A 19730-nucleotide genomic window follows, 5' to 3' on the forward strand; every position below is an offset into this window, starting at 1 on the left:
GTAACGACACTGCAGTTTTGGTCGGATGGATTTCGGCTAATGCTCTAGCGCGACGCGGCTCTCGTTTGCGTTTCTAGCGTATTGTTGTCACGCGCTTGTTAGTTTCTATTTTAGAATCGAAGAGAGATAGAGAAAGAAAGCGCGAGGGAGTATTATTTCCAATATAGAGAATATTTATCTGAACTCTTTTTTTTCTCTGAACTGACGAACTTATAGGGCAGATTGCATTTTGAAAAATAAGTAAAAATCCCTCTGTAAGTATATTTCTAGCTATTTCAAGCTTGGTTTTTGAGACCTTCAGACGATGACAACGATGGACCGTCCTACTTATCGATATAGTAATGTATAACATCCTGATAATATAATGAGCATAAGTATTTGTATAACTTTTTACATAAATATGTTTCCATCTTACTGATTTTCTATTGACACCTGAGACATGATATCAATTATAAGAATAATAAACCAAGTACTACGATATACATTTTAAAAGCGATTTATACATCGATTCGTTACTATATACGTATCATTTTAATTAAATTTAAGATCGCAGACTGAGATACGACCTGCGTAATTCTTCTCGACGTTGTATTTACTGGACGACGCGTACAAATGCGTCTGATGTTACGAAAATGTCAATACCGCTATTAAAAATTGACGCGCAAATGGATCGTGTCAGAGACTTCAAGCAGCTTTTCCTAAATTTTTGTTTTCCCCTCTTTTATTTTGCCCGTGTCAGTCGATATTGTCGCGCGTCTGTTAGTTCGCGCTCGAGACAAAACCGACCGGATACAAGCTGTCTCGTCCAAATTGATCGACATGCCCGACTGCGTCCCGAGATCCCACGAAAACTCGAAAAAAGCAAGAGAAAGGGACGTGAACTCGAGCTGTGACACAGCACGTCGACCAAGTCGCGCAAAAGTGCGACTACTCGTACATCGAGGCTCTCGTAAATACAATTTATCTTCAGTTCGTAGGAACGCGTCTCACCCGAGCTGTCGTGTGCGGTTGCGCACGGAAAAAAAGTCGTTTGCATCTCCAAATTACAAAGAACAACCCGCGTTTATGCCGATAAATAACTTTTACTCTTTCCACAGCAGGAAGAACCGTCGGCATCTGCAAAGTAAGAAAAAGAAGGAGCAATTGTAGAAATGCCGCGGTTTAACGGAAATACGCGTTTGCGGAGCAGCGAGATATTGTTTGCGAAGTAATTCACGATCGAGTTTTATATTTTAAACGTCGCCCTCAGCGAGTACCGGTTACTCCGTGATCGACAAAGCGGTATCATAGATGCCAGCGAGAAGACGCTACTCTAAACGAGAATTCACCGATAGAATATTCCCCGCCCGCGGAAAAAGCCGAGTTCTCGGCCATTTTCCACGCTTTGAGCACGCTCTACCTTGCGCTCTAAATTGCAACGTAACTTTTACCCGATTTCATCCGCCTTCGTTGGCTCGCGCCAGTTACGCGCGCACAACCCTTTCGATCCGCGTTCGCGAATTAAAGGAAAATGGAGATCGTTGAACGGCTCGCGCGCGCGATCATATAACCGTACAAAGAGGCGTGTTTCCAGAGCGCTTTTGGGTTGACCTAAGCAGAAAATGGCAAATCTTCGTAGCAGCGGCGAAAGGCCAAAGGCACTGAAAGCTCGCTTACGCTGGTTACCGCCCGGCAAATTGCGCTTGGAGATGTTTTATGTACCACCCGGCTTGTCGTAAGCCTCCACTCTCTTCTTTTCTCTCTCTATTTTTCTCTCTTTTACTCTTCCTCTCTTTCGTCAGATATTCCTGTGGGATGTAGGAGAGCAAAAAGTTGAGAAAGACAGGGAAAGAGAGAAGGGGATGCTGTTCGTCCCTTTCACTATTCGTACACCAGGAACCCGTTGATTTCTAAGAGCAGAGCCGCATCACGAATAACGTCCTTTGTTGCCACGTAATTTCTCTTGCCTGCTACGCTGAAAGAACGAGGTGTTCTTACGCTCGGAAATTGTGGGACGCGAATTTGGTTATCTTACCCGTGTAGATTGCACCGATTGTTCTTAGGAACGTGTCGCGCCAAGATTTTAATCCGATTTCAGATAGTTCGACTCTTCAATGGCGAAATGTTTAGAAGCTGTGTATTTCTGGGGCATCTTCACCTCGAAGTTACGTCTAGGCGAGTTCACGGGAAACACTAATCGATTTATCCTTATTTTCTTCTTAGAAATGAACGCAGCGGCGCGCGCGCGCCAAATATCCTTGGAAGCTTGCGAAATACATTTGACTTTATTTCATACCTGACTGAGAGTATCGTTACAATCACCGGCGAATAACGCGCCGAACGTGATCCATTTATTTGTCCTGCTATCGTATTAAAATGACGCGATAACGCGTCGAGCACGTAACATTCCTCTGCCCACGTAATCTCAGTTGAAAGTGGAGAGTTCGGAACTATAAGATTCTCATGGTTAAGTTACGAAGGATTCTGACCCTCGGGGGCAGAATGTAGGAGCTGGAGGATATTTAATTTTCCTCGACGGAGGTGCACTATAGATATAAAAGGCGCGAAACGATAACCGCAGGTTAAGAACGTAGGAAGGGGGAAAAGGGAGAGGTATGAACGATAAAAGAGACGTAAAGGGATACGCGAGCGTATTCCTAATTTATACTTAAAAGCCCCCTATTTCTCCCTTCCTCGGACTCTGAAACCTTCGTGGAAAATTACGAGCGGCTTTCGCGATTGCTATCAATTTTAGATGGTTCGAAATTTCGCTGTGTTTCTGGGCGCTTCGAGGCATGGAAAATATCGGAATGTAATATCTGCGGATATTTGCAGTGCTATTACGGGAACAAACGCTGCTCTCCACAGTTTCTAATTGGAGACTTTCCGGGAGCTATCACGCGATATTTGCTCACGTGTATATCGTGCCTCCTTTGCTAAATAATATCACCGTTTGCTGTGGTATATCGCCCGGCGCACGTTGTGCACGTATATTTTATATTAGACGGGTTATAAACGCGATCGCGCGCCGCCCGACCGTGGACGAATATGAAATTTCGAGGCGTTCCCTACCCCGGCAAAGTTTTTCCGAGTAAGCATCTCTCGGATGCGGTTGGTAACACGAGAGGGGGCGACGTCCGGGACAAGTTCGGTTAACGTACACGCCAGATCGGAAGATCGACCCTTATCAGGCGCTCAATATCCAGAACTTCGTCTATCCAGCGCGTCTCCCTTTCACGCGCGGAAAGATCCCCGTCACTCCAGATCCTAGGTGCTTCCCAGTAGGATGCGGCGGCGAATAATTAATGAGAGGGGGTGAGAGAGAGAGAGAGAGAGAGAGAGCCGGGGAGAACATACGTTTAACGATCCCCATTGCTAGGGTTGGGAGTGCCAGTTCCGATAGCAGGTCGGAAGGGGATGCCTTGTAGGTGTGCTGGTCGGAGGCACGTACTTCTATAATTGTTGGGGTGGCTCGGAGACAACCTTTAACGGTAATCTCGAGCGCCACCCCCTGGGCGCGGGAGGCTTAATGCGTTTTTTCCAATCCGATCGTTATACGATGTCGCAATCGATCGAACGATACCGATCCGGATGATTCGCGCAACTCGGGCTTTGTCACGATCATCCTCGACGGTGAGGTTTTCTCGCCGAGTCGAGAACACCTTCTGTCTCGTGCGTAGGCTAACGCGCCGATTCGCGACTCAACAGAATAAAGATGATTATCCCGCCATTTGATACGCGAAAGAAGAGACGGAGGGAGGGGGTGGAGCGGGCGAGGGCGAGAAAAAAGTCGCGCAGGGAGACATCGAGAATAGGGAGGATTGAGATAGATGGGTGGACGAGAAGTTTAAGAGGCGTCGCGAAGCGAGAGAAGTTCATGGCTACTGGCCAAGATTAATACATAAAACGGTTCGTGTGACCCGGTCACTTTGAAACAGCTCGAATTTTGTCGAACTTGGAGGCGAAGTGTGAGCGGCGCGATGCGTTGTTCCAACAACGCGTTATTCCATAATGAAGCGATCGACGATTCTCGGCGGCGCGCCGTGTATCTCGCATCTTTCCGCGTAGCCGCAATTATGATCGTAAATCCGCAAAATCTGAAGAGTTAAACCGGGGAAATCCGTTTATTGCCGCGATTAATAGGCGGTATTGTAAACCGCGGAAATTTAATACCTTGTTTGTAATGCCATACACGCCGCGACGCGCATGTATATGTACGTACCAAGCTGTAACTAATTTCAGATTACATTGAAATTTTGATACAACGATGCGGTAATTCACTTATCAGCGCGCGCGGCCATGCCAACAATCGGCGGCGATCGATCGATCGAGCGGAAGGACGGACGGAATATTTATATACGCGAACGCGAAGTGACAATATTTAACGTTTATGTGGACGAAATGTTACACATTACGCGCGCGTCGCGACAATGGGCAGTTGAGCCGACCATCGATGCATCACACGCAGGAACGTCCACCGAAGTCATTGTTGTATTCGAAATATTTCCGGCAACAATAGGGTGACAGCTGAAACGACCGGAAGCGAACATCGCTTTTTAAAGCGAATCAGCCGGCAGTACAAGGGTTAATGACGGACGACATGATTGATCAAATAAATGGATAGTTGGCTACCGATTAACCGAGAGTCGATTAATCGCACTACTGACTAATTGCCATCATTTGATGAATTGGGGTCGGCCGATCGTTCGTGCGGTCACTCCGTCCCGAGGCATACGTCCCGGAAATATCCGCGGGCTAGCATATAAAATTATAGCGGAGTCTCGGCGTAACGCGACGCATTATCCACCCAGTCCCGAGGAGTAACTCTTACGGGGAGAGAATAATCAGTTGCAATTAGGCTAAATCGTCCGTATTAATTATTCGGATCGGCAAATCGATGGCCGGATTTCGGTCGGGCGGAATTTAACCCGCCATTTACTTTGCTTGCAGGTCTCCTGGATACGTAAGAGGGATTTGCATATCTTGACGTCATCGATCCACGTTTACACGGGAGATGGGAGATTTTCCGTTCTGCATCCCGAGCCATCCGACGAGTGGACGTTGCGGATCGAGTACGTCCAATCGCGGGACGCCGGGGTTTACGAATGCCAGGTTAACACCGAGCCCAAAATGAACTTAGCCTTCATGTTAAAAGTCGAAGGTAACATCAGGGTTATAAAGTACTTAGAAATCTGCCAGATAACCCTTTCATGGAACCGCTTAGTCAAACAAAGAGAAAAGGAAACGCATCGAATGAATCTTGTCTCACGCACGGTATTAGGCGCACACTTGAAAAATATATTTTACCGAAAGTGTCTCTTATTCTATTTTTATTCCAGCGCGCTTAGTTGCATCGTGTAATTTAATAATCAATGATAATCTATTTGATTATTACGCGATCGTTAAGTATCGTTTTCGGTTTCCACGTTAAACCGGCGGTACGACGATTCAATCAAGCGAACACTGTGAAAGGGTTAAGCTAGATCTCTCATTTAATGACTCTATGCCGCTGTAAATATTTTGCGTAATTTATAATAGATGAAGGAATATATATCCGAACGCTTTTTATAAGTGTCTATCACCTGACTGATCAGGAAAGACACCGCTGGATACCTAAACACGCACCAGCATGAGCAAAGTGATTAGCTTTTGCTTGCATGCCTGTCACATGAGAAATATCTTAAGATATCAACTAGCTTTGACGCATCTTTTGGTCGCATAATATCACAGTTACTTTGATCATTAGCGCGAAGTCGATTTCGTCCTTTGACGCGTGTCTATATACGCTCGTTAATGCAAATGAGGATGCCTCGACAGGATTAAAAATGTCTTCATCCGATGGACTTGCTTTGGTGCGTTTTCCGATATTAAAGTCCCACACGGGAATTACGGTCCGTCGTAACACGTAATATAAATATTAGCATCTATGAAGTAGCTGCATTCGACTAAGGGTTGATAGCCGTCATAATTTTCCATTCAACAATTAGTTAGCTAGAGGGAGGGTTGATAGTCATCGTAATTATCTGCCCTGCAATTAGGCTAATCTGGGTTATGTGGTATTGTCGTTTCGCGATAGGAGTAATTTTCTTCGCCGCCGTATAATCCCTTGGATTCGATCGTGGAAAATTCATACCTGCATTGCAAGTGCTTATCGCTTGTATTTAGACAAATTAATACGAATTAGTGTCAGAGCGAAAGTTCTAATGTCCCGAGTCTAGTACAAACGCTTACGATGTTTCATAGAGTGCCACGTGCCTTCGTTAGGAAGTAATGCTATTCTTTTTTGTCGCTAACATTGCGTTTCCTTTTTAGCGTGATCAATCTATGCGAATACATAGCAACGTCGACAAGCCTGCGTCTAAGTGCGCCGATACATCTATCGTGTCTGCCGACGACGATTTATATTTCAGACAGTCCACTCCTCCGACACACATTGCCCGCACTAATTTCTTTAGAGTTCGGAGACACGCGCGAGTGTCTCTGATATTCGGCCTCGCAAACGTCGCTTGAGCATCCATAAAGACGGGTGCCCGAAATATTAAAGTGGCGATCGAAAACTTCGTTATGTCCACGATGTACGGCTGATAAACGAATAAGAGAGCAATAAACGACCTCGTTGACGATATCCTTTCCGCTCGAAATTCTGCAGGTATACACGGTCCATATATACCGATAGTGCTTTCGACGTTAGTTCAATTCCCAGCCCCGAAACAATAGATCTCGGCGAAATCGATTAACTCGATATCTTTTCTGTCCTCCCATTCCAGAAAGTGCCCCTGTCCCTGCCACCACCACACCGAACGCCATTCACCGGACGTTCAACTCAGGTTAGACTCACGCAAGAGCAGACTCCTTTTCCAAGCTGTTGAATTTGCTAGCGGCTAGAAGTTTTATTGCGTTGTGTAGTTACGTGCCATAACAGAGTGCATGGACGCTTTCTATCTATATATATATATATATAGTATAACGCAAATTAACGGCCGAGCCCGGTGGCTTTCGTTCGCCAATGAGTTGAGGTCGTAGCGTGAGAAGAGTGAAACGGCGCGACGCGGCGCTCTTCGTTCGTTCGTTCGGGCGTCGTTACGTGAAATGCCCGGGACTATCGGCAAATATTTCTTTGAAAATACAGCTGACGCTAACGCGCGCTAATTTTCCGCCGTAATATTGCCAGTCGTAAATGTAGTCCGCGTGCGTTAAGCGTTCAGCGTAGGCGCGCGCGAATGGCTTTCGCAAATGGCGAAAATTCGAAAATCTCCGACGGGGCAACAGCTGGGCGGCCTCAACTTATTTAGATTCGTAGATTCTCGCTGTTTACAGTTAGAGCTACTTAATCGACGGTAGGGCACGCCTATATAACCGATAGAAGAGTCGTAGTATGTTTTTAGAAAATTCACGACTGTGTTCGCAAGTTGATCTCTTATTTACGCGACTTTGCATGATTTCTTGTGTTTCGTAAGATAATTGCAGCTAAGGTTCATGCAACAAGTAAGTATCCAGCTACTGACGTTACCGAACGCGTCTGTCGTTGGTGTGAACGCGTGCGAAAATCGTCGGTACTTCTCTTTCCTTCTCTCTCTCTCTCTCTCACTCTCTCTCTTTCTCGGTCAATTCTGATATATTTTATAACTTTTATGCATTTTCTCTCCTACATACATTTTAGGAAACTACCGTCTACTAATCGGTCACGTACATACCGAACGCATATCTTTGTTACGATAAATCAATCCATCCAAGTTCCACTTTTATCTGAAACATTTACTGCTGCGCGTAAAAGTCATAAATTTTAGTTTTACTTCTAAATTGCTCCTTCGCGAAATATCGCCGGCTTCACTTTGTGAAAAACGACTTCCAGGATTAGTTGAAAGTTCGACACGCTGCTCGCGTCGCGGAAACGCGTTATTTATATCGGTTCATTTAATCGACGATATCTTCAAACTCGCGACATAGCTAACTTTACCTTGAGTGGGATCGATGATATTGGTATACCTGGCGGGATACTTTATCGAGACGCGCGAGGTAATAATCTAGTCGGCTCGATACCAACGCGTAGATTCGTGTCGCTTTTTCCCCGAGATAAAATATATCATACGGAAACGTGTCAATCGCTCAGCTTGCAAGCACATGGTGATACGGAAATTGATAATACGAACATTTTCTGCGGCACGTATATACAACATATAACTTTCGTATCGCGAATATATAAGTTATGCGCGCGAAAAAGTTTTCAAACCCGTTCGAAAAAGTGCAAAGATGTTTTAATATAAGAAACAGATAATCGTAAAAGAAATACTTATTAACGTGCAAAACAATACGGCAATTTTTCAACCGAACCTGACCCACCGTAATTGCCTTGTTGCCGACGCGAAATGGTCAAACACATGCGTAAAAAAAAAAAAAGTGAAAAAGGAAAAACGAACTATTAGCACTGCGCTCGATCAAACAAACAAAAATTTACAAAATTTCATGCCTCGTGAACGAATAAATTTCACCGGCAATGTCATATTGTAAGCGCGATTCGATACCCCGATACCGGATCAATCGCGGCCGGTTAATTAGCGCAGGTGGAATACGAGTGTGGAATATTTAAGCGTACGGTTTCTACGGTGTGTTGCAGCTGCTCAGGCGAAAATCCTGGGACCGGAAGACGTCTATGTGAAGAAGGGTAGCACGATAAGCCTCACGTGCACCGTTAATGTGCAAAGTACACCACCCAGCAGCGTTTCGTGGCATCACGGAGGAGCGGTGGTGGATTTCGACAGTCCCAGGTACATGCCGCGAGAATCGAGTTCTCAGTTTCGCTCCTTCCCTCCCCCCCCCCATTTCCCTCTCCCTTCTTTCTGCATGTACACACGTTTCCGTTCGATCGCGAATGCACCGTCGTTACCGTCGCGTATAACCGGTCGACGAATCTCGACGATGTTTCGCGTGCACCTTCCGCCTCGGCAAACGCGCGCGGAGGAAGCTTCATGGTTGATTTTTCGGGTCGCCACTCAACGATATCGCCGATCGAGCGGAAAGCGTCCGGGTATCTCACCTTTAATCCTTCCGTCAATTCGCGAAGGGAGAAGAGCGTCGAGAGTCGAAAAAGCGGGCGAACTTTGATCCGGCAATTTTGCCCGGAATTAGTTCGGATATAACTTCGCGTCGGACAAAAATAGCTTATATTCACTCTTGCTTCTCTCTCCCTCCCTCTCTGGGGCGATGGCGAAAAAGCGCGCCACTCACATTGCCAAAGATTAATACAACGTCACTCGTAGTTAGTTGCGTCAGCGTCATAAATAAAAACATCACGCGAGGCGAGTTTGTTTTAGCGACGCGCGATCGCAATTTTTCGCGTCTTTGGCGCGCACGCCATACATCAATTTTACGGAAAGGCACCTGGTGCGAATAAATTTTTTTATTTACCCTGCGCGCGCTCCCGTATCCGTCAACAAACGCGACGGTGCGACGATCGCGGTGTTGTAACTGCGCGCCTCGCTTGTTACGGGAATTTTGTCGCCGCCTAAGCCTCGCCTGTCTGCGTAGCAAGAGAGAGAGGGAAAGAGAGTGATAGAACTAATGATAAAGTAGCAACGTGTGTGACGAGAACGGCGCCAAAGTATCTGCGATAATTCAGTGTTCACCGCAGGGGCGGGGTTTCCCTGGAGACCGAGAAAACGGAAAGCGGCACAACGAGCAGACTACTGGTGACACAGGCCAGATTGACCGACAGCGGAAATTACACCTGCATCCCTAGCAACGCGAACCCAGCGAGCGTAATGGTCCACGTGCTGAATGGTAAGCGATTTTTTTGCGGCTCGGACTTATCCGGCGGCCCATCATCCCTCACGACGAACGCCGGCGGAAGCATCCGGATATTCGGATACTCGGGGGCTGCTTTAATGACATATCGCGATGGAAATGTCCGAATATATATATATATATATATATCCACGGTTAAAATTTCCAGATAACCCCCGCCGTCCGAGAACTTCCATATATCACATTATCTGCCGAGCCGGTTTCCCGCGCGCCGTGATAATTTACGAAATTTTCAACGGAAGCCCGAGCGACGAGACGCGAACGAGACTGAGCGGGATATCGTTTACTTTCTCACACACGCCAGTTTTGTCCGATATTCCGTTTGTTTTCTTCCCTCTTTCCTCTCTTTTCCTTTTCGCCGCGTTATATCGCCCCCGCGAATGGCAATGGGTGACACGGCGCGGATTAAATTACGTCGCTGCAGTGCGGGAAACTGCGACCGTCTAAATCGGAAGTTTGGCGCTTTAAAGATCAATTAGTTTCCATTCAGCAAACACGAGAGACATGCCCGTTTGCAAGCGCGGAGACTCTCTCGCTTGATAAGCAAAGTCGGAGACAAGTTCACGCGTTCCGCGCTATAATGCGATTCACCTATGTAAACGAAGTAACCGAGGTAACGCGAGACGCGCGAAACTGCGAACGTTTTATCTGTAACGTATCGGTGGAACATTATTGAATAACCGCTACGGTAATTGCTTCTCCGTCGCCGCGGTATCGTCAGATCACCATTTACGCGTCCTTTACAATCCCTTTGATTTATTCGCATCAATTGCGCGCGTAGAATCCTCATTGCTCCCGTATTCCGACTCCGATGTACGCAATAAAAAGACATTATGTTAAATTTAATAACATTTCACACGGCCCAAATTTTCGGATTAGTTTAACAAAAGGTGAATATGTTGAAAAGTAACGGAAATATTATTGAATATATCAAAAATTAATACAAAATTATATAATATCCACAATGTATTAATCGATAGATTTTGAAGTATGTGTTATTTAACATTCGCACATGTTGAATATCACAAAATGTGGAGATAACATTGACGCCCAGGGCGTATTAGAAATTTACAAGAAATATTTAAACAAGGATCGACTTTACCATGAATAGAAAATGCTTTTTTACCACGTGCGTCGATACCGTCGTACTTTTTTCCCTCTCGCGCGCGCGCGTACTGCGAGACGGACGGCTTCTTTTTTTTCGCGACGAAGAAGTACGCGCGAGTTGATTCGAGCCGCTGCGTCAGGTGCACGCTCTTCGATAAACGTCGCGTGCACATGCACACTCGAGAGACATCGCATGCGGAAAAATCGCCGAGCACCGGCGTATAAACATTTCCGCGTCGGCATGCTTGTAATACCGCGTTTTCACGTCCACCGACGCATCCGCGCAATTCGATTAGAATTTACAGCTTGTCTCGATTAGAGATGATACGATCCGCGTGGCGCGTTCGCTTCGGTGCTATTCGCGCGAGTCGCGCGGAAAGAAATAAAAACGAATGCGTAAGGCGATGTTAATAAAATAACACACGTTGTCGCGTGTGTTCTCCTTCCTCAAGCTTTATTTTCGGCGCGTGCGTACCAACTTCTCCGCGAATCGAGTGCAATTCTGTGTTTCAGTGATTTAAACTATTTATTTCGGCTTCTTTCTCATTTTTTGTGTACTTTTTTATAGAGGAAAATAGATGGATATTACGAATGTTTGTAATCCATTTTCGCGTCCCGATCCATCTGCTTTACTCGCGAAGGTGTATATTTGGAGTACAGTACTCGCGTAATTATACAGTAATTAGTTGATATATTATTGCAGTATGCTAACTCGGCTCTCTCATTCATTTGTTATATCATATTAATAGGGAAAATAATAACCGTGCTTTATTTGCAAAACAAAAATACACGTTGCTACTGTTATTCAAGAGAAGAGATCTCCGAAAAAATATGTTCTTGCGAGATCGGCCTGTTCACGTCACTCTAACATCAATTAAACCTCGTGGATGCAAACAACAGCAAAATGATTTTTCACCGTGTAAATCACAAAACTGATCCTAGCGAATAATCAGCCAGTAACGAGCTAGAAAATTTAATCTAGCATGTTCCAGCTAGTTATTATTGCTTTCAACTCTGGTTACATTTCTATTCAGGTAGTTATAAGGCACCCTTTCTTTCGCGTTTAATCGATTATCATAAACTCGTAACATCCAAATATTCGCTTTTTAACGCGCCGCATCTCATTATCGCTAAGGACGGCTCTACGAGGGGTTGCACTTAGCGATGCCGGCCGCTTCTTTCCGTAGAAACGGAATTTAGAAATTCCACGCGTCATCCTGCTCATTGTCGGCAGATCCTTTCAAAGAAATCTGCTGAATAGCGGCTCTTCACAGAGAGTGGCAAAATGTTCCAACGGCTTTTGGATTGTGCCGGCGCGCGCCGCTGACAAATTTCGCATCGATAAACGCTCACATAGTCGCGAGCGCGACACAAGTTTAGCGACAGGAAGTCAGCCTCCTGAAGTGTGACATTCGAAAGGGACGGCGCGCCCGTTCATTCATCAAGTATCGAAATCCGCCGTCATAAAGTTTGACAGGCTCGTATATTGGAGTCGCGGCAAGTACTCGCGGCGCCGCACGTATACTCTCGCTTTTGATCTATTGTCAGCCGGTAGCGTTCACGATAACACATGTAATATCTTGTTCGGCAAGTTCACCAATCCGAGCTGTCAATCATCGCGAGCTCGCTGCCCTGGCACGCGTCTCGTGGAAACTCGTGCGGCTGCAGCTGTTCCAAGTCGACTACTTGCGCACGTCCCTCCCGCGGTATAATCGAGATCGATTTTTAACAAAGACACAGGACGCCATTGTCGGCAATTTTTCAACAAGGACGAGACATACGCGCGATCACCGGGCAAATGGTGAATAGCCTCGGACCGATGCGTATGCATATTTGTGCGTGTGTGTGCACGCGTGCGTGTAACTTGGTAGAACCTATTGACTATTCGGTAAAAAAAAGGAAAAAAAGTACGCGCGCGCGCGCGATATTTCGCTACTTTCGTTTCGCTGCATCCGACACTGACGCTACGTGCATCCCCGACCGACGCAATAAATTTACAACACTACCTCCTCTCTCTCTCTCTCTCTCTCCTGCTCGCCGGGCCCGATTAAATTAATGTTTTCGGATTCAAGCAGCCCACGTCGGCCGGCAAAAGTCAACAAACCCCTTCGGCGAGCCCCGGGCTACGGAATGGCCGCCACGCGGAGCGTTTGCACGGCAATCGAATTGCAGAACTTAACAAGCTTTCTTCGACGTTCGCCCCTTTCCGCGCTTTCCACCATCTCCCTCTCCCCGGGTCATCGAGACATCGATCGCGCGCCCACTTTCGTACGGAAACGCCCGATGAACGCGCGCGTTCGCTCGCGGCCGCTTCCGGTGCCGGATGAAAATTAATGCGGCGCAGTTCGTCTGCATAATTAATTTACAAGGCGCGCCGGTCGGCGGTCGGCGCATTGGCCATCGACGTTATTTCAAACACAGCTGATTACTCTGCAAAATTGACCGCAAATTTCAATTATTTCCCGATAAACCGGTACGCGACCCCGGGGCTATCCGTTCCGGCACGTACTATCTGCGCATTAACGCAATTACGCGTGTTGACCGTGCGCCGCCGACGTAGCCATATCGTCGTTGCCGCCGCCGTCGGCGCATCGGGTCATTTTTCGGTAACCGGTCCAGGTAAGCGGCGGTAACTTTGCCGAATGAGATTTTCAATTTGCTCGTAAATTGCGGCCTTTCGCCGGGGAACGGTTACCGCGACCGCCGGATTCGTGATTATCTTTATTGCCGCCGAATGTGCGCGCGCGCGACGGCGATACCGCACGGTGTCGTAGTTGAGCGCGCGAAATTGTTGTTTTGCCGAGCGCCCGACGGAGCTGCTGTTATTGCCAAACAGAGCGATATTTCGTTTCGACTCGCGTCGTGTTTTATACCCCGGCTGGCGCACCTTGCGTGCGTTAAACGGATTTCCCGGGCGCAAACCGTTACGGCTACGTGCGGAAGTCGTTTATACGGATCTATCGCGCGCCATATCGTCGCAAGATTGTCAAACAGACGCTGCGAGTGATGTCATTTTTGACGATTTTTCCCCGTGAAAAATCCCCTCCTCACTCTCAGATTTCTTTAATTTGTAAAAATGCTTTAGGGTTTGATAAGAGACGTTACGAGCGAGCGCGATTGATTGATGAGATCCAGCAAACACCCGTCACGGAGAAACCGCCTTTCACTGAGTTGATACCCATTTTTCTCACTCACCGAAATGCCGGGAAGTCCATTCGTACAGTCTTCAGCCTCCGTAACGTCCAGCTGTTGTCCCGCATCAATTGTACTTCGCTCACTTCACTGCACCCGCGACAGCGATGATTTTAACGGCACTTAACGATGTCGCGAAAAATACGCGATAAACAGTCTAATATTTTAAAAGTTACTCGCAATTCGTACGCAAACAATAACGAACCGAAAATTTCTTTTGACCGAGAGAGACAAGAAAATATCTTATTTCGCGGGCAATTATACTTTGTCGGCAAGCTAAGTCCACGTTTTGTAAGAATTATACATTTCAAAGGAAACAATTTAGAAATAATTTATTCATTAATCATTTCGATCGAAACAATTCTACGCGTCTTATGCACGCTCCGATCAGAAATGTCGGGGATTTCAGAAACGCCGGGAATAACGCGCGCGTCTCCCGAGGTATTCACTTTCGCGTCGCGGACTATCTATCGCTTGGTCGTTGTGTACTTACGCATTTTATTATTCCCGAGACCTACAATTGAGAATATTTACGGGCGCAGCCTGTGCTTCAGAGCATCGTTCCCACTATTTAACGTTCTCTAATAACGTATAATATTAATATTAATGCATGGTTAACGTATTAATGCATCAATGTATATCAAAATGTATATATCATTAATGTATAATATATATTATTAATGTATATTAATGTCATACATTACATTTCGCGGTATTCGTGATTTCTCATTGATACTTTCATACTGTCGGGATATACAATCTCCGCAACGTAAACACTGGGTGGCACCGAGAAATAAGCAGCGTCGACTCACGTTGGGATTTTTCTGATACGATAAAAGATGATAAAGAAAGAGAGTTCGCGGCTTACGAAATATTCTCATGTACAAATATTTATAAATTCAAAACACACGCTGCGTCCTAAACTTCGTCATAATACATGTTGACCGGGGCTGTTTGTTGCAACCACGTGTGAATACTTTGAAGGTTCATTTTAGAGGAAAATGCAAGCGCTCGCTTCATTGCATTTTATTTTCCCGGTTATTTCATCCAGGAGCTAGCTGCGAGATTGCCGTTAGGCTAGAAAGTTCCTGCTTAGCGTTTAACGCGTTATACGAGCGATTAACCTACATTGTGAATCTAATTAGGGCCGCGCAATTAAACTCCTGCGTTATGTAGCTACTCTAAGATAATATTCAATGTAACGAGTCTGACGTGGTTTATTTAGGATTAGCTACACCGCAGTAATGGAATTTGTTCCAACGCTCACACCGATAATTTTCTCCACTGCTTCCGTCGCTCAAAACTGTCGAATTATCTGCCTATTTATCGCTGTGCGACAACGGCGAGGCGCGTAGAAAGAGAGAAAAGATATTCCGGTTAATCTCTTTCATCTGTCTGAGCGAATAATGCTCGTATTAATTCTCAACGAGATGTCTCAAGGTGGACGCTTTACGCCTTCGGCGTAATTAAAGATTCTAAATCTCTGGAGAAGAGATTCTCCAAATAACCGAGGGAAGATTGACTAAATTACGGTTTGCACATTTCTGCTGCAGGCGAGCATCCGGCGGCGATGCAGCATGGCGGCAGCTGCGGAGTGGCCCCGACCATACTACTCGCTAGCATCACCCTCGTAGTCGCGAATCTGCTAAGGTGAGCAGCCGTCTTGTGAATCGCGCATCCTAAAGAGAAAATAAATAAGAAAAGAAAGTCAAACGTTACACCACCACGGTCGGGACGACGCTTAAAGTGCGCGCGACGACTCACTGTCGCGAATATCGGCACGGAACGCGCTTGAAACGAAAATAACAAAAAAAAAAAACGGGAAAAATTGCTCGGCCAACCGCGACAGATCGGTTTCGCTTCCGCGTGTTGCTGTCACACGCGGTGCGTATTCGTTTCGTCGAGTGCTCCGGAGTGACGACGAGAGAATCACAATGCGGACGAAGTGCAGTGGACCAAGCTGTGTGAGGGACGCAGTGACGAGGCGGACGATCCTTAACACGTACGTTTTTAACCGAAAAAGAAACCACCAAAGATAACTGAAATAGAAATCCTTCTCATGCCCGCCTTTTCTTTTGTAAAGGAAAACCTGTGTCGCGTGCGAAACGTGTCTCGGCGTAAAACGTCGAGATGATATTCGCGATACTCTTGACACGAGTCCGAGAAATACCGCGAAGGTAGTCGCCCGCAAAAGGAAACTCTCCCGCACTCCTGCGCTTTTTGTATCACTAAATCGGCGTGCTAAATGTCGTCTCAACGAATCGGCTTTCAACGAATGCACTCGGGCGCACGGGGGCTCCCTTTCGCGAGGAAAACCGCTCACCTCGCGGGAGATTCGTCGCGAGAACTATTAGAATCCGTTAGCTTGCATCGACGGCTAGAGCGACACTGAGCTTTCTTCAGGCGGAAATACCGTGCGAATGTATGATCTCTCGCGATTCCCGGCGTTATCGAATATCGAGTATCGATAGCTGGATCCGTTCGACGGGGATTAATTATTACACGAATTGAAGTTACAATCTAACGATCGTCGAGAGTAGTTGCGCGCTGATTATCAAATAGTTGAGATTACTGTACATAAAGCGAGTAATACGCGAATGAACGTGTAGAGGGTCCGCTGTGAGACCTTGTTGTACAGTACAGTGCACGTGCGAGAATTGTCGCGTGACCAACCAATCGTTTTCCGTTGTTTGGTCTGGGCAATATTGTACATAGCTTGTATCATTGATTATTAATATGTACGGCGTGAGATTCGAGAGATTCTCATCTTTGCGTGTGTGCGCTTCGGCGATCTTGATCTTGAGCGTGTATCGAAATATTTTCTGTATATTTCCGGAATTTTACGCGTGTTATAGTAGTTCTGCCCAGATTCGACTTTGTTCGGTTGTTGGTTTAACTCGTGCAAAATTCTATGTGAAAATATAATACGTTCTCATCGTCGGGAGCGTTTACGGGTCGAGGTATACGGGATGATTGTTATGCGAAAGGACGAGAGGGTTACGACGACTGAGATAGGATAGTAGATAGATATATTCTCGATATATTTCTGTTTGTTTATTGCAAACAGTGATTCTTGATGCTGAATGACTCGCTAGAGCGAAAGAGCGAGAGAGAGGGAGAGAGAGATGTGTCTTGCTTTGTCATTCGATAACCAAAATGCAATTTTTACACGAAATCAAATGTTTCTCCTCCAAACACATCGTTTCACTGCCAGAAATTCGTTCGAATTCTATCAGTCGGGTAATTTCTTTTCAAAGATCAAAACGCGTCGGAATAAACTCTTTGGTCACAATCAAGGTGTAATCAAACCGACATCAACGATTACGGACAACGGACGTTAGGTTAAAGTGTATTAAAGATGGAATTCGTGTATAGATAAGTGAGTATGGAAAAAATACGTACATATGTTTAAATAGATCAGTAACACACAAGCGTTCGTTACGTACTAAGATAATATTACATGTCGACATGCGGAAAGTATGATTCGAAAGACCGAGGTGTAAGTATAAAAGTTGCAAAAGAGGTTTCTTTGCAAAACCAATTGTGTAAAGAGAAAGTCGCCTTTCTTCATCGTGAGTTATTTAATTCATTATTTTGCAAAATGTTGATAAATTGCTGTTCTCCGTGCTTAAGTTGTATTGTATATTGATTAATTGTTTATAACGCGAAACGCGAATGTCATTTTTCATGTGTTTAAAATTTTTTTGCGTTTTTTCTACAAATGTCAAAATATTTTAGATACCTGCAAGAGATTTTTTTTAGAAGAAGGGGACTTACTGCGTTTTGCAAGTAAACCGAAATAAATGTATATATAGCGTCATGATTCACTGTTAAAACTTGTAATTTTAGGGCAATATTCAGTTTCCTCTCAATTAATGTTGAATTATATAGCATTTAAGCCAATATTCAATTTCCTCTCAATTAATGTTGAATTATATAGCAATCTCTTTTGGCTTCGGTATCAATTCAATCGCAAATTCCATATTTTCGTCAGATTACTTTCACGAACGGTAGAATCGCTTAATCATTCATCTCTCTGTTCATTTTACGAGATCGATGAAATGGTTGATTAGTTTTTCCTCCGTGATTCTTCCGATACAAATCTCCTTTATCTCGAAACGAGAAAATACGAGAGAGAAAGCAAGACCCTAGATCTGATCACGTAGTAATCCATTGCACGTAATATAGGGTATAGCGATAAATCATTAGATAATAGGTTTATTACGACATATAATGTAATACGAATAAAGAAATATATCATAATGACTAACATATTAAGATGCGATTTATCTTAGAACTCATAGATTTTTTATAACGTTGTAGCTCGGAAAACACAAGTTAGGATCTATCTGCTGTTGGAGATCGTCGAGCGTTTCTGGAACTTCAGACTGACGGAGTTAAAATCGGCGGAGAAATGTCGCGGTACCATTGTTTCGCGTACACACTTTGTGTTATATCAGTAATTTATTGTCGATGTAAGCGACGAGAAAATTTGACTCGATTACCGAATAATGCGTATATCTGGACGTAATTGCGAATTACACTAGCACGGAAGAGACTAATCGATCAAAATGAAAAGGCCAGTCGTTTCTCTTTTTTTATGGATCGCGAAATCGCCCCCATCGAGCGATCGGTGCGCCTAATAGAATCAAAATGTTTAATCAAATTCGATTCAATCAAAATTTATTCATTCGCGATGTTTCTCGTTTCGGCATTTTTTCGGCACGAATTCCACCGTGATTTTTCACAGCGAATGTGGCTCAATTATAAGATTTAATAATACATTCCTGTGCGTACGAAGAATGATCAAACAGAAAAATATCGAGAGAGAAAGAGAGACAGAAGGTATACTTATTCGTGAAACTAGATAATCGATATCCGCGATTCGCATACTTACGGAATGTTGCACATTAAATAGGTAAGACTAGACCGCATTGTACATAAAATTCATAATCGATAATGTATCATGTTATAGGGGAACTTAAGCATGAATCAAAAGGACAGGATTAAAAAAAAAAAAAGAGAGCGAAAAAAGGCGATATAGAATATTATATTGTAAAAATATTCATCGACGTGAATACACTGTTTCAATAAATGTAATGATGATATAAAAGACAGACCTGCTTTGCTTCTCTCCCGATCGACGCTTTTTTCGAACGAGATTTATGCCCACAATATTGCATATTTTGGAGGTTTCGCGTAATGCCGCCTCGATATTTTCGCCGGCTAGAATTTTTGGCAAAGCCGGAACCTTTTGGTGTACAAATTTTTTATCGGCTACGGCGGATAGAAACTAGAGTGGACACGAGCTTACAGTGGACAGTTCGAATTTCTCGCTTAAATAAAGGGGGCAAATTCTGCGAAAATATATGCGGTCGGCAATAATGTCGTCAGCCACAGGTGTTTTTTCTTTTTGTAGAATTCGTTCTTTCTATTCAAGCGAGAAATTGGAACTATTCACTGCATCGCCATGTGTATTCAAGCCCTCCTATATATTTCCATTATGTATTTGGATTAATATATATTACAAAAATATTATACACGTGTAATGTGCGCTGTGCAATTATCCAATGAAATAATCTAAGGAGTAATATTCGATGCAACGTTAAGCATTCGGACATTTTCAAATTAATCCACAGAGTTGATATAGA

At 44.8% G+C, this 19730-nt stretch overlaps 1 protein-coding gene across 5 annotated transcripts in view; it reads left to right on the top strand.

Annotated features, from left to right (window-relative positions):
- The window catches only part of LOC106744244 (basement membrane-specific heparan sulfate proteoglycan core protein-like), a 173806-nt gene extending 154642 nt beyond the window's left edge, over positions 1 to 19164 (top strand). Inside the window, exons 4-9 of one of the 5 annotated variants that reach the window (XR_001374434.1) lie at positions 4930 to 5140; positions 6747 to 6806; positions 8594 to 8744; positions 9596 to 9756; positions 15633 to 16081; positions 16163 to 19164. Coding sequence is in view for 4 of the 5 variants with exons in the window: in XM_014618831.1 (XP_014474317.1) it covers positions 4930 to 5140; positions 6747 to 6806; positions 8594 to 8744; positions 9596 to 9756; positions 15633 to 15729; positions 18403 to 18421 (699 nt within the window). In the remaining variant the exon portion in view is untranslated. The remainder of the gene's footprint in view (positions 1 to 4929; positions 5141 to 6746; positions 6807 to 8593; positions 8745 to 9595; positions 9757 to 15632; positions 16082 to 16162) is intronic. The other 4 variants (XM_014618831.1, XM_014618832.1, XM_014618833.1 and 1 more) reach the window with 4 other exon arrangements.
- The last annotated feature ends 566 nt before the right edge of the window (positions 19165 to 19730 follow it).

This window comes from Dinoponera quadriceps, unplaced genomic scaffold (assembly GCF_001313825.1).
Source record: "Dinoponera quadriceps isolate SergipeBrazil2010 unplaced genomic scaffold, ASM131382v1 scaffold707, whole genome shotgun sequence".
Lineage (NCBI taxonomy): Eukaryota > Metazoa > Arthropoda > Insecta > Hymenoptera > Formicidae > Dinoponera > Dinoponera quadriceps.